The 16,260-nt window shown below is 38.4% G+C and overlaps 1 protein-coding gene across 1 annotated transcript in view; it reads left to right on the top strand.

Moving 5' to 3' along the window:
• PPP1R1C (protein phosphatase 1 regulatory inhibitor subunit 1C) overlaps positions 1 to 15,895 on the top strand; it is a 122,401-nt gene extending 106,506 nt beyond the window's left edge. The window contains exon 5 of the mRNA XM_004004532.6: positions 15,430 to 15,895. Within this exon, the coding sequence (XP_004004581.3) occupies positions 15,430 to 15,518 (89 nt within the window). The 3' untranslated portion in view covers positions 15,519 to 15,895. The remainder of the gene's footprint in view (positions 1 to 15,429) is intronic.
• Positions 15,896 to 16,260: the final 365 nt, after the last annotated feature.

Below are 16,260 nucleotides of genomic sequence, written 5' to 3'. Positions count from 1 at the left end.
TGGGGGATAATGTTACTTGTTGAGAAATAAATTTTTCTTAAAATCTTACAAAATTATACCTCTTATTTCTATCTGCTTCTAACTATATTCTGATACTACTGTTGGTGAATTTCCAGAACATGCAGATTCTAATTATAAAAAGGGATTGTTTTCAGAAATTTGATTTATAAGGAATTTGGATCTGAAAATACATAGAATCAGTGCTATTTTTTTTCAGGCCAATTTATAGAAACAGGGTCCATAATATTGCCTAAATTATCATAGAAACAGCCCATTTCAATCGAAAAAAACATCCATTACAGTATCTATCTAGAAAGTCCAGTTGTCCCATGCCATGGAAGACATTTTGCCTTCTAGTGGTTTTACATGGCTATCAGGCAGCCAGGTTGTGGTTGGGTAAGAGAAGGAGGGAAGGGAACTCTGCTGGGACTCCCAGGCACCAGCCGTTTTGTCATTTTCTGGATCTGGTTTTGTACAAAGCAGAGAATACAGAATAAAAGTCTGAAAACCTGTGTTCTAGAGTCAATGATTGCTGTCTGCTGTGGGACTAGGAAATAGGTATTGGTTCACATCTTAATATGATAGTGGTGGTAACAGTATGTGTCTGTGTGTATGTGTATGTGTGTGTGTTAAGAGGCAGTCAGACTGCTGTTTGAACTCAAATCTACTTTTAAAGTTCTTCTGACCCTAAAAGGTCATGCTTCTATGATTGAGAAAAAGCACTTTTCCACAACTCTATAGCTGCTTAAAGGAAGGCAGCTCTGTAGCCTAATAGTTTGTGGGGAGAAGACTAGAAGGGATTAGAACAGGGATGTGGCTACTCTTCCATGTCCATCCGTCTATATGGCTCCCTTACTAAAGAGCTTCTGGAAGTTGTCAATAAATATATCTGTTATCAATATGAGTTCATTTGGAGTTAATATCAAAAGTCTAATTCGTGGCCAGCTTTGAGTAAAAAACCCTAGCCAATGGCCCTTCTGGCATCTTCTCTGAGAGGCCCAGCTACCTTGTATTAGCAAATTGGAGACTTTCTAGTTAGCGTATCAAGCCAGAAATAATAGTGCTGTTCATTCTCAACAATTTCATTTTATCCCTAAAAATCTGATGGTTACCCAATCAATTATATATGTGTGTGTGTGTGTATTAGTCGCTCATTTGTGTCTGACTCTTTGCAACCCCACGGACTGTAGCCCACCCGGCTTCTCTGTCCATGGAATTCTCTAGGCAAGAATACTGGAGTGGGTTGCCATTCCCTTCTTCAGAGGAACTTCCAAACCCAGGGATCGAACCCTGGTCTCCTGCATCGCAGGCAGTTTCTTTACCGTTTGAGCTACAGGGGAGTCCATATATATATATATATATGTTTTCCCTATCAGTAGTGTCTATTATTTGAGTGAGAAATGAAATAAATATCTAAGAAAAGGTAAGTAGACTATAGATGGACAGTAAGTTTAGGGAAAAAATTGAAATAATTTCAAGTAATTTTGGTTAGGGCTGATAACACCACCCTTATGGCAGAAAGTGAAGAGGAACTAAAAAGCCTCTTGAAAGTGAAAGAGGAGAGTGAAAAAGTTGGCTTAAAGCTCAACATTCAGAAAACTAAGATCATGGCATCCAGGCCCATCACTTCATGGGAAATAGATAGGGAAACAGTGGAAACTGTTTATTTTTTGGGCTCCAAAATTAGTGCAGATGGTGACTGCAGCCATGAAATTAAAAAATGCTTACTCCTTGAAAGAAAAGTAATGACCAACCTAGATAGCATATTGAAAAGCAGAGACATTACTTTGCCAACAAAGGTCTGTCTAGTCAAGGCTATGGTTTTTCCAGTGGTCACGTATGGATGTGAGAGTTGGACTGTGAAGAAAGCTGAGCACCGAAGAATTGATGCTTTTGAACTGTGGTGTTGGAGAAGACTCTTGAGAGTCCCTTGGACTGCAAGGAGATCCAACCAGTCCATTCTGAAGGAGATCAGCCCTGGGTGTTCTATGGAAGGAATGATGCCGAAGCTGAAATTCCAATACTTTGGCCACCTCATGAGAAGAGTTGACTCATTGGAAAAGACTTTGATCCTGAGAGGTATTGAGGGCAGGAGGAAAAGGGGACGACAGAGGATGAGATGACTGGATGGTATCACCATCTCGATGGACGTGAGTTTGAGTGAACTCGGGAGATGGTGATAGACAGGGAGGCCTGGTGTGCTGCGATTCATGGGGTCGCATAGAGTCACACATGACTGAGCGACTGAAATGAACTGAACTGAACTGAAGCCATAAACATACTTCAGGAGAATTCTGCCTCTTAATCTGTAGGTTTAAATGAAATTCAACATGAGTTTTTTAAAAAGACTTACATTAAATTTTGTTAATAATTTTAGAATTTTTCTAATATAAAGGTGATTGTAAATTAAATGCAGTGTATATATATTGAAAGTAAGGTTGTTTTCCTTTTCTAGAGAAGAATTTGAAAATTTAAAAGTCATGGCTTTAGGGCAATTAATTTATAATGTCAAAGGTGAGTTTCACGGTTCTAAGTTTGGTATTGAAAAGAATTTCCCAGGTAATCCTGTGTTGAGAAACTGAATAAATTTGATAGGCAAATACTTGCTTTTCCTACTTATTACATTTTTATATCATAGGGTAGAAATAACAGAAAATTACAATTTTGAGCAAAAAAATTTTTTTACTATTTTTCCTTTGTCATATAAACAATATAAATTTGCTTCTCACTAGGCCTTTTGCATCAAGTATTAATAAAATCAAGATTTGAAAAGAATAAATGGTACCAGCTCATCCAAGGAGAGTTTATTAAAGATCTATGTAAAAAGAAGAGAGATTGTGACTTTACACATGGGCGACAAGTAAAACAGACCAACTGTAGGGCAGAAAATCAAAAATGAAAGTGGGTCAGTGAGTCCCATGGTGATACAATAAATTGCTATTATTTAAATGAATGGTCAGAGAGTAAAACTGCCTGTGAACAAGAATGCCTAGGAGAACAATGGTAAATCTGAACAGAAGAAGCAGAGTCAGAGCAAAAGAGTTGCAAAGCTCAGAGTGTGAACTGCAAGTCCTTGGGTCAAGCAGAGGATGAAACAGAACAATCTCATCATTCATAAGCTTCCTGGCTGCCAGCAAGCTGCATAATGAAAAGCAAACAGAGCTGAGGCCCTCCACAGAGAAAGGGGATCAAAACAGCCTCAGGACATGGAGAGAGCTAAGCTGATTTTGAAACTACATGTAACTATCAACTCATCAGGATTAGCACTTTCCCACAAAGAAAAAAATTAAATAACAGAATCACTGAGGAGACCAAAATACTTAACCAAGTCCATCTACATGACTTATATTATGAAAGCCATGTACCCAATAGGATTAATTAACTGTGTTTGGTGATCAAAACAACTTTATATGCTGAGGAAAGTACCATTTCTCCTTTTTCATCTTTGAGATTTTCTGCATATTTTCTTAGATGGGTTGAATTTCAGGAACATAATTACTAAATGAGTCAAGATTGCTAATCTGAAATAGTATGGGAGACCGAGAAGAACAAAGATGTGCCTAAATGGATTGGGTAGAAGTTCATCCATCTGAAAAAAAAACATTGGCTAGGTTGAAAATTCTTGATACGTTGAATAGGAAATTTTTTTTTTAAGTGAGATAATTTTAAAGTTTGTTAAATGATCAAAAGTTAGTTAGATCAAAAGTTAGTCATTTCCTTATTTAAAATGCACTGAGCATCTGTAATGTTCCGGCATTGTTCTGGGCTCTGCTGATCAGTCAAGAAATAAAACAGTATGTTGGCTCCAATTTCATGGTGCTGATATTCTAGCAGAGGCCCACCACAAGTCCATAAATAAAGAATATGCAACCAAGAAGTGATTAGTGCTCTACAGGAAGGAAAAAATAAGCTAAATCACACTGAAAGTAAAACATACATGAGATGTTTTAAATGGGACAGTCAGTGGTCTTCTCTGAAATGATGACATCTCAACAAAGGCCTAATGAGGTGAAGAAAAAAGGCATATGAGCCCCTCAGAAGAAAAGGAATCCAGTAAAGAGAATGAGGTGAACAAAGTCTGAGGTCGTGCAAGGCCTGTGTGTAAAATACCATGTAGCCAAGCGAGTGAGGAAACAGTTAGGAGGAGGCAAATCCAGAACGAGACAGAACTCAATCATGCAGCATCTTAATGATTATGAATTTATGGTGAGTCATTTGAATTTCATTCTTAGGATAAGGATAATGAGAAGTCATCAAAGATTTTCACCGGAGGAACGATGCAATGTTTTGAGAGATTATTCTGCACATTGTTTGGGGAATTAACTATAAGGTGGAAGAAGAGAAAGTGGGGAAACCAGTGAGAAGGCTGTCTGAGATCTTCCAAGTAGAGATTAATGATGGATGGGACTAAGGTGGTAGTGCTGGAACTGATGAAAGCTTATTAGATTTGGAATACAGTTTTGCATGTAGAGGCTTCACAATTTGGTCATGCATTGGAAAAGGAGTATGAAAGGAACAAGATGATGCAAGGAATACGCTAGACCTGAGAATATCCTGTTAACTAAGATGGGAAAGATTTGGAAAAGATAAGGTTGGTAGGGGCCGGGTGCTTGTTTCTGTTTGAAGATTCAGCACAGAATCAAGACCATGTTCTAGATATACTAAATTTGGGATGCCTATTAAATATCTAAGAGTCAGAATACAGTTAGGCTGTTGGTTATATGAATCTGAACTCAGACGTGGGACTGGGCCTGACAATATACAGTTGGAAATCATCAATTTACATATTATATTTAAAGCAGTAGTATTGGATGAGATCACCTGAGAAGTGAGTAGAAATAGAGAAAATATTCAATAACCAAGTCCTGGAAGTGGCTGGCATGTAGGGTGAGAATGAAAAGGATTGTCTAGCTGGCTATACAGAGAAGGCAATAGCAACCCACTCCAGTACTCTTGCCTGGAAAATCCCATGGACAGAGGAGTCTGGTAGGCTGCAGTCTGTGGGGTCACAAAAAGTCAGACATGACTGAGTGACTTCACTTTCACTTTTCACTCATGCATTGGAGAAGGAAATGGCATCCCACTCCAGTGTTCTTGCCTGGAGAATCCCAGGGACGGCGGAGCCTGGTGGGCTGCCGTCTATGGGGTCGCACAGAGTCGGACATGACTGAAACGACTCAGCAGCAGCAGCAGCAGCAGCAGCAGCAGCAGCTGGCTATAAAGACCAAGAAGGAGTGGCAAATGAGCTAAGTGGAAAAACAGGTGTGTTTGATCATTTTGAAATTAAATTACTGTTTCAACAAAAAGTGACCAATTATGTTAAATGCTATCAAGATTTTATCTAAAATGGGTATGAAACTGACCACTGGATTTCCCCAGATGGAGTTTGTTGGGGAAATTTGACAAGAGCTATTTTAAAGGAGTGATGGACATAGAAGTCTGATTAGAGTATATTAAGGAAAGGTTATAAAGTGAGTAACCTTTTATTATACAGTAGGAGTTTTGTTCTAAAGAGAGGGGGGCAATGACTAGAGGTAGGATAGAGTCAAGAAACAGTTTCTTGAAATGGAATAAGTGAAAATATGTTTTGTGGTTATGGAAATATTTTAGTAGAATTGGAGAAATTGAAGATGCCAGAGAGAGACAGTTTATAATTTTTGGAGAATTCTTTGAAAGGGTGAGAGATTCTGTGAAAAAGAGGGGTGGATAAAAATGAAGGGTGAGGCTTATGAGAGGAGGCAGAGATATGGGTATAGATTCAAACATATTGGTAGTTTTGGCCATGCTGATGTCAATTAATTAATGTTTACTTCAATTATTTCTGTAAAATTAACTGAGTGTGAAGAGAGTACAGGGTTGTGAGAGACTTGAGAGAAAAATGAGACAATCTAACAATCTCTGGTGCGTTTAGACAATAGATGTTCAGTGATGATTGACACAGATGGATTAATACCATAAGGCTAATTGTCCACCTGACAATCAGTGAGCAAGAGCTTTAATCCGTGGAGGGAGGGGTTTACCTGCAGAAACAGCACAGTCAGCTCTAAGAGTCATCTTGAAACTGACCATGCAGTGGTCTGATCAGTGTCATCTTGATTGTTTTAAGTACAGTTAATCTTCATTCCCATGGTTGGTTCCCATTTCTTTGAGGCCTGTTCTCAGGATTTTGGCAGTTTAAGTCTTGGCTACAGTCTGGTCATCACGTAGTTAACTTCTTTCATCTGGTGGGGGTTTTCAGTATCTGCAGTACAGCTCAAAAGAAGCTCAAAGGGGGTTTCAATAGCCAAAAGACAGTTCAGAATATTATCTACAACCCTTGAGGAGAAACTAGAAGCCATTGACTTGGCATCTGGTCCCATCACTTCATGGCAAATAGATTGGGAAACAGTGGAAACAGTGTCAGACTTTATTTTTGGGGCTCCAAAATCACTGCAGATGGTGACTGCAGCCATGAAATTAAAAGATGCTTACTCCTTGGAAGAAAAGTGATGACCAACCTAGATAGCATATTCAAAAGCAGAGATATTACTTTGCCAACAAAGGTCTGTCTTGTCAAGACTATGGTTTTTCCAGTGGTCATGTATGGATATGAGAGTTGGACTGTGAAGAAAGCTGAGTGCCAAAGAATTGATGCTTTTGAACTGTGGTGTTGGAGAAGACTCTTGAGAGTCCCTTGGACTGCAAGGAGATCCAACAAGTCCATTCTAAAGAGGATCAGTCCTGGGTGTTCTTTGGAAGGAATGATGCTAAAGCTGAAACTCCAGTACTTTGGCCACCTCATGAGAAGAGCTGACTCTTTGGAAAAGACTCTGATCCTGGGAGGGATTGGGGGCAGGAAGGAAAGGGGACGACAGAGGATGAGATGGCTGGATGGCATCACCAACTCGATGGACATGAGTTTGAATGAACTCTGGGAGATGATTATGGACAGGGAAGCCTGGCGTGCTGTGATTCATGGGGTCGCAAAGAGGCGGACACAACTGAGCAACCGAACTGAACTGGACTGAATGACCAAATGATTATCATTTGGTCTCCTTTGTTTTCTTCTGTTTCTGCATTTTTAAACTTTTTTGATTAACCTTATTTTTTGATAAAAGTTTTTCTACAGACAAAAGGCAGACTGAGGACTTGGGAGCCCAGGGTAAGGGCCATAGGGCCCTGCTCCGTTTCAAGGTTATGGTAGCCTAGAGTGACCATTGCTTCAGTAGAAGGCATAAACTTGGAAGGCATAAACTTTGAAAATGCCAGGACAGGACATCCTTCTCTGGACACACTTAAAAAAAAAAAAGGCATCATTTGTTCTGTGGCTTTAAATGCAACTCTCCATTCATTATTTTTTTTTAGCACTTTCAAGGCTAACCACTGACTCCTGCTGATTGATGCATTCTTTATTTTAGATATGCTATTGTGTTCAGTCAATGACAGCCAAGCCTTGCAAGAGAAGGAGTCATTCTGTCTTTGCTATAAGTGAAATTGCCCAACACCGTCTAGCTCCATTATGTGTAGGCTTAAAAATTTAACTTTACTTCTGAGTTCATGGAATGCATTAGTTTTGAAGAAAAAGGGAGAGCACTTGGCTGTAGAGGGCAAAAGAGATATTTGGTCTATCAAAGTGATTCTCAATCTTGGCTAAACAGCAGTATCCTTGCAAAATTAAAAAAAATCATATTCTTGCCTGAACCCAATCTTAGACTTACTGATAAGATATGAACACTTTGCATTTTGAAAAATGAGACTAGATTACTCTTCAAAGATACTCTTTGAATTCATACTTCTAATGATAGCAGGTAAGTGTACCTTGTCTCCTATCTTCTCCTCAGTATTTACTGCTAAATCTTTTACCAGGTTTTACTCTTGGGCAACAGCTTTGGTAAAATATATGATAAGGAAAATATACATAAATATGCAATACTTCTGAATATTTATGAGTATCAGACAAACATGCTGCCTCTATTCCTATGTATGATTAAGAAATTAGCGTATTACACATTTATTCTTCTGCAGAGAAATGCTTCTCTAAGTAATGTGTAGTTAAGTGAAATGATAATGTGTGGATTTGCAATTTACATTAACTGAACAGTCATAGTATGGGGGCAGAGAACAACTGTGCTGTGTATATGAAACTACTTTCAATAAAATAGAAAGGGATAGATTTAGGGTGAGTTCAGGACATATTTAGACTTCCCTGGTGGCTCAGATGGTAAAGCATCTTGCTTCAATGCGGGAGATCCCTGGGTTTGATCCCTGGGTCGGGAAGATACTCTGGAAAAGGAAATGGAAACCCACTCCAGTACTTTTGCCTGGAAAATCCCATGGACGTAGGAGCCTGATAGGCTACAGTCCACGGGGTTGCAAAGAGTTGGACATGACTGAACGACTTCACTTTCACTTTTCAGGACATATTTGGTGTTTACCTTTAGAATGAAATGTATAGGTCATTTGATCTCTGTGACCCTAGGTGTTAAATTAATAGATAGCTATTATTATAGCTATATTATATTTCATTTATTATATATGAATGCATTTATTTATTATAAATGATTTATATTTATTATAAGTGAATGTCAAGCAGATTAGACAAAATACATGTAAAAGCGTTTTGGGAAATGCAAAGCACATTTTCAGTCTGACAAATGGTGGGCCTTTACTTCTTAGCCCTGATGTATCATATTATGGCTTAAATCATATTCCTTGAGTAAATTAACATAATTATTTTGATAAAATTTGAAGGATTGATATACAAGCAATCATCCTTTTAGAGCCATTGAACTCACTCTTTTGTGTATAGTAAGCCTTCAGAAAACTAATGATTATTAAATGTATTTTTCAAATAATTTTCTCATAAAGAAATTAGACTTGCTATTTTGCTTAATCTAACCAGCATATTGCTCCATCAACGGCTGTCCAAATTATTATCTCTGAGTTGGACCCCTTCTTCCCCACATCAGAACTCTCCAAATGCTTCATTTCTGCAACATGCATTCATTGAATTAATTTCTTTCATATGCACACCATCACCTCTGACCTACATTCCCATCTGATTTGCAGCTGTATCTCTCCCGTGTTCAACACACAGAAGGAACATTATTATATCAAACTCATATTGCTTCTTTTCTGATAACCCAAACATTATTTGTAACTTGGTTCTATTCTGAGAATTTTGCCAAGTTAAATTTAAATTCTACATCTTCCTGACTACAAATTCTATTAAAAACATTAACCTCCATGATGAAAAAAAGACTGAGAAGTTAGATTTATAGCTGTTATGAGTTGAAAGAATTTGATGATGAAAAGGGCCTCATGATCTTAAGTTACTACATTTTCCTTCAGGTTTTATTTGGAAAAGATCAATGACAATGGAAGACTGAGCGCTAGTGGTCCACGTGAAAAGCTCCCAGTAGAAATTAGGGGCCCAGATTTGTATCCTAGCCCAGCGCATGATTGCTACGTGAATTTAAACAGGTCCCTTTACCAACTGAAATTGTCTTTTAATCTTTCAAGTGAGAGATTAGACTTGAATTCATATTCACAAGTATTTGTGAGTCAGAGACCCCTCTGAGATTCCACGGAAAACTACGGACCTTCTTCCCTGAAGAGGTACAGATATAAGTATAAATAGAATTCCAAGAGGGTCAGAGGCTCTCAAAATACACCCACAAATTCTCTCGAGGACTTTAGAATGAGTTCAAGTAACTAAAATATGTGGTTGAAAAAAAATGAATTCATTTACATTTGCTACTCCCAATGTGAATTAGTTTTAAAATGTGGATTTGGGCCATTTATGTCATTTAAAGTTAGAATTACTTTCTTGTAAGTTACAGTACTCACAGCAGAGCAGATTCTTCAGTAGAAAAGACCTGCTTTGTATATGAATAGCATATCAGGGTCCTTGAGTTTTTCAGTCTGTCCTGCTACTCAGTGCAGGATTCCTTAACTCTCCTCTGAAATGGAAATTTCGCTTTGACTTGAACACACACAGTGATGGGGACCTCATTCACATGCTTACTGCTGGGCAAACAGGAAGAACTTAGAAATTGTCTTCTTTATATTAAACCATACAGGTGTCCCCAACTTAATGATGGTTCAACTTACAATAGTTCAAAAGCAATATACATTCAGAAAAAACTGTATTTCAAATTTTGAATTTTAATCTTTTTCTGGGCTAACGATGCTGGGCAAGGCAGAGAGCACAGCTGCAGTCACCCATACCATGATGAATGAAAACAACCAATACACTTACAACCATCCTGCACTCATGCTGCCCTTCTGTCTTACACTTTCAGTATGGTATTCAGTAAACTGCATGAGATGTGCCACACTTTATAATAAAGTAGGCTTTGTGTTAGGTGATTTTGCCCAACTGTAGGCTGATATATGTGTTCTGAGCACATTTAAAGTAGTCTAGGCTAAGCTGTTGATGTTCGATAGGGTGTATTAAACGCATTTTCCACTTATGATATTTTCAGTGGTTTACCCTTTTGCAAGTCAAGGACCATCTGCACTTTGCCTTTATCGCATGAATGTCAGCTCTCAGTAGCTACTTAGATAGATTTTATTTCTTTTTCCAGGCTTTGAGGAAATCAACGGCAACCTCTTTTGTCCTCTTAATTTTCTTTTTACTTAACAGTCCAATTTCATATCCAGTTCTTCTTGAAGAGATTTCGTACAACTGCTTTCAATCCCAGTTATTTCCTTCAGTGGAACTCTTGAGATGCCAAGTCCAGAACTGGGCAGCATAATCCAGGAAAGGTCTGCCCAGTGCACAGTTTGAGAGAAGTCTCCTCTCTTAGACTGCTGCCTCTCCTGTTATAAGAGCTCGGTTCCTACACACAGGTGACTCTGCCGGGTCACCATGAAATTGCGGTCACTTGAACCCCTAACCATAATCAATCTGGGTTGTCCTCATTCTCTTTTAGTACCAAAATAACCTTCCTACAGAAAAAGCTCCCTTCGACCTCTACCTTAATCGCTTAGGCCATCTTCCCAGCCCTTTGGAATACTAATTTTGTCATTCATCATGTCATCTTTTCTTCCAAGTTTCATGTCATCTACCTGCCCATTTTTTCCCTCGGAATTAATTGATAAACATATTGGCCTGTGGTTTGCCAAATGTAAGCTCCTTTTATGGATGAATTCTTTGTAATTCTTCACTCAGTCACTTCACAACTTCCCCCAACTCACATCTAACCTCCTGATCTACAGAATGGAGAGGGGCATGAGTGTAATGTTCTGGTGGGGGCACTGTTTCTTTTTTTTTCTTCTTTTACTCTATCTGCTTTCTTTTCCTCAAACTATTTTCTTTATTCATTCATGTATTCATATTGCATCCTTGTCTTGTCTATGGTTTCTTCTCTTGCGTGTTCATTCTTGCTATGGAGAAAAGCACCTCTGTGCATTTGGGAATCCCTGTGCTTTCCACCCATGTGAACCCTGTCTGTGTCTTTCTTGCTTCAGGTGGCCCTTTGCCACATGTTGGGAATCAGCACTTGCCACATGTTGGGAATCAGGTGAGGTGTTTTCCTATGTGCTCATTAGCATCTGGCAGAAAAGGAAACTTTAAGAATTTCCTCAACACCTCCAGACCAAGTTGCTTTCCTTCACCTCCAGAATTACTCAAATATTGAATGCAGGTTCAAAGAAAATTTAAGTATAAAGCATATGTGTGTCTGGAGACAGGAGGAGGAGGATGGGGAGAAACACTTTAGACAGTCCTCACAGACTTCACGCTTTAATCTCAGCATTTATTGCATCTAACACCAACCAAACATTGCTGGCAAGGAAAAAGAGTCAAAACACAAATTAACTAACATCTGTTACTCAATGGAAAGATGATATTAGTGATAAATGCTTTGGGAACCAAAGAATCTGTGGTTCTATAGAACAGCTCTGTGTTGTCACCAACTTCTGCCTCATCAACATCTTTCACCTGGAAATGGTTAATGCCACAGTCGACTAAGACTGAGAAGGCACGTTTCAAGGTTTGCTGGAATCATTCTACTTTAAAGAAGGCTTTCTTATATAACTTTGTGGCCATTATTATTACAAAATAAATAAGTAAATAGACCTATAGTCAAAATATGGGGGATAGTTGATTAATGGTTTAATAAATTGGAAATTCTAGTTACCACTTTTTAAAGTATTTGACCCCCTCATACAGACAAATCAATGTTGCCATTGAATTAACCCTAATTTAAAGAAAATTGTCTGAACACAACTTCATTACTCTGTAATTACCTCAAGGATAAAAGGGATGAACTCTGGAGACAGTAAAACCTTTGGGAACCCAGAGAGATGCAGACAATTTTAGCTCAGGAAAGAGTGGAAGGCAGCTGAATGATTACTGTGCTTTAATATTTCAGAGGGAATGACAAGATGGTTTGAACCAGATTAGTAGGTAATCCTACAATAAATCCTAGAGATTGATAGATTAATTTAGGTTAGCACCCGAAAAGTTAAAGGTGAAAGTGAGTTGGGTGTCTCTTGACAGTGGAACTTTATACTTCAATCACTCATTCATTCATCCAGTCAGTCTATGCTGAGGAACTTTGATGCGTCAGAACTTCTCTCGGAACCACACTATCATTGTTGTTGTTCTTCAGTCACCCAGTCGTGTCCAACTCTTTGCAACCCCATGGACTGCAGCATGCCAGGCCTCCCTGTCCCTCACCATCTCCCGGAGTTAGACCAAGCTCATGTTCATTTCATCAATGGTGCTGTCCAGCCATCTCATCCTCTGACACCTTCTTTTCCTTACGCCTTTGATCTTTCCCAGCATCAGGGACTTTCCCAATGAGTCAGCTCTTTGCACCAGATGACCAAAATACTGGAGCTTCAGCTTCAGCATCAGTTCCTCCAGTGAGTATTCAGGGTTCATCTCCCTTAAGATTGACCGATTTGATCTCCTTGCTGCCCAAGGGACTTTCAGAAGTCTCCTCCAGCACCACAGTTTGAAGGCATCAGTTCTCTGATGTTTTGCCTTCTATATGGTCCAGCTCTCACAACTGTATGTGACCACTGGAAAGACCATAGTCTTGACTATATACACCTTTGTCAGCAAAGTAATGTCTCTGCTTTTCAACACACTGTTGAAGTTTGTAATCGCTTTCCTGTCAAGAAGCAATCATTTTCTGATTTCATGGCTGTAGTCACCCTCCACAGTGATTTTGTAGCCCAAGAAGAGGAAATCTGTCATTGCTTCCACCTTTTCCCCTTCTATTTGCCATGCAGTAATAGGGCTGGATGCCATGATCTTAGTTTTTTTTTTAATGTTTAGTCTTAAACCAGCTCTTTCTCTCTGTTCCTTCACTCTCACCAAGAGGCTCTTTAGTTCCTCTTCTCTTTCTGCCGTTAGAGTGGTATCATCAGCATAACTGTGATTGTTGATGTCACTGAGGTTACTATCCTTGTAACCTTGAACAAATCATTTATCTTCTTGGAATCTAAATTTCACCATCCAGGTATTTTTCTTGTGTAGTTGTTATGAGGTTTAGTAACTCAGGTATGTAAGACTCTAGCAGAGTGACTGATTGAATGCTTGTTAAACTCCCTTTCCTTCTCCTTAGGATTTAGATCTCTTTTTCTCCTATGTAATCTATACCAAGATGAAATAAGTTCCATTTGTTAACAACAAAGTTCTCTCTATGGTGACTGTGAGGGATCTGTGCTTGCAGATGAAATTAAAGTATTTAAATATTATTACAACCAATCAAATATATTTTCAAGAGAATCCCCCAAGCCCAGGGATGTCATTCCTTGTCAAATGGTTCTCTGAGGCTTGCTGACTACAGTCTATGCAAATCCACTCTCTCTCTCTGTTTTTTTTTTAGTTTCTTCATTTCATAGTATGCAAGAGGAGTGACTTCCTTTCATTCATTACTTCTAACTATACTGTTTTCCAGTAATATTTAGAAAAATCTCATAAACCAATTTTCTGAAAAATATAATATTTATAAACTTTTCAATGTTAAGCACCACTATAAGGCAGAGTGTCAGCTAGCATGATGTTTTAGCAGAAGAGACCCAAGTGAAATGAAAGATAATTTTGTAAAGTATGGTTGTAGTAATTTCCTTCTGATTTATACCCCAAATTTGAAATAATTTTGAAAAAAATCTGAACATATATTATTATGGAACTTCCAAAGACATATATTTAAGTGCCACATCATTAATTCCATCAGTCATTTATACAATCAGTATTAATGAACACCTCCTGTTTGCCAGGCTGTGTGCCTGGGACTCCAAAGTGAAACTCCGTAATCCTGACATCAGCAAGTTTCTTCTAGTGAGAAAGACATGTAAACAAATATAGTTCTATAAAGTAATTGATACAAAAGAAAGTGATCCCAGAGCAGAGGGAAATATTTGAAAGACCAAGGAGGTCCACTTGGAGAACTTGGGGAGCCTTCACAGAGGAGGCCAGCTGAGGTCAGGATGAGTGAGAGGTTATCAGGTGGGTAGGAGGAAGAAGCTGTTTGGCAGGGAGAATAGAATGAGAAAAAGATGGAGGTTTGAGGGAGCCTCGAGTGACCTGTGGGCAGCTGGTGGTTCAGATGGTAAAAAAAATTCGCCTGCAATGCAGAGACCCAGGTTTGATCCCTGGGTTGGTAAGCTTCCCTGGAGAAGAGAATGGCTAATATGGCTAGAACACTTCAGTATTCTTGCCTGGAGAATTCCATGGACAGAGGAGCCCAGCAGTCCATGGGGTTGCAAAGAATCAGACAACTGAGCAACTAACACACATAGAGTGATCTGTAATGTTTAAGAGCAGGTTAGTATTGTTAGGGGATAAATTACTGTTAGAGGGGGATGCAGGAAAGGCTGGTGGAAATGAGGCCAGATAGGGGGAGAAGCCAGATCATATAAGCTTACATAGCAGGCAAAGCTGTGACAATGGTTTTCCTCTGTGTAGGTTGTGGGGGAAGTGACTGAAGAATTTTTAATACAGAAGTTTCAGAATCATACCCTTTTGTTTTTATTCCTAAAGAAGACTAACAATATTCTGATTCTTTTTTTGTTTGCAAGTTACAGAAATGGTGCACACAGACCTCTTTGTTCCTGAGGCTCTAATGGTTCTCATTGTAACAGAGTTCATGGATGCCAAAAGAAATATTTGAACTAAGTGATATGTCAAGATTGCAATAAGAGCCTGCGAGCGGATTTTTAGTTAACAGGTTTTTAATAGGCAGTGATGCAATTCTTAATGAAGAAGGTTTAATTACTACAAAAGATGCCTGTTTCTAATGGAAATTGGGCTGGGTGTGTTTTTATCCCTCCGTGAATTAATTAAAAGGTTTATATAGGATTGAGTGTTTAGATTCTTGGAGAAAACACATAGACACCAATGAAAACGTTCCAGTCATTGTCTTTATCTCTTGGAGCAAAGCAGTCAATCTGCCAGAAATAAATTGAGCATAATTTTTATAATTTCAGGGGTTAAGCATATGAAAGGCCAGAATGAATCAGCATTCCCTGAAGAGGAAGAAGGCGTGAACGAGAGAGTGCAGCAGTGGGACCATTAATTACGGGTCTGCAACAAGAAGGCTTCTTGGGAATAACTGAACTATTAACCTTTCTGAATATCCCATGGAATGCCACTGCTTGACTTCCACCTCTGCTCTCCATACTCATACAATAGTAATACACCTCCTGGGAAGTGCCCCTTGATGGAACTTTAGAACTACCTACAGATTGTTTCATATTACGATACTTACAATTAAAGAATAAGTATTTATTTTACAGTGATTTTTCTTTTTAACAACACAGAAAATCTGCAAACATGTGAGTGTTCTAACTTTAATACTGCCCAGCTTAATCCCTGATGTCCTACTGATACAATTTGCCTTCTAAGGTCAAATGTAAATAGCATCACTTTAAAGGAAAAAAATAAATATTAAATATCTTTAGACATGAGTTCGTGTCTGGGTTTAACTTACAGAGGAATTTAATTAAACTTTTAAGTTAAGCTCTGCATTTATCATGTTTCTGTATACTTAATGATACATGGTATTTATTTCAAAATGACTAAGAAATACCAGATTTTTTGATTCAAAATATCAAAAGGTATTCATCTTTAGATATTAAACATCTTTTTCTCTCCAACAACACATTAATGGTTAAAGGACCACAGGAGTCTCTCCATTTTCTAAGCTGTGAGAGATGTTTTTTTTTTTAATCATTTCCACTAGTTATTCAGAAAGAAGAATTAAAACTCTAAAATAAAACATGCCAAATCTTCCCTGTTGCTTATTTTTGGCTATTACT

This window comes from Ovis aries, chromosome 2 (assembly GCF_016772045.2).
Source record: "Ovis aries strain OAR_USU_Benz2616 breed Rambouillet chromosome 2, ARS-UI_Ramb_v3.0, whole genome shotgun sequence".
Classification (NCBI taxonomy): domain Eukaryota; kingdom Metazoa; phylum Chordata; class Mammalia; order Artiodactyla; family Bovidae; genus Ovis; species Ovis aries.
Note: the sequence above shows the minus strand (reverse complement) of the source record. Positions and strands in the feature narration are given on the sequence as shown.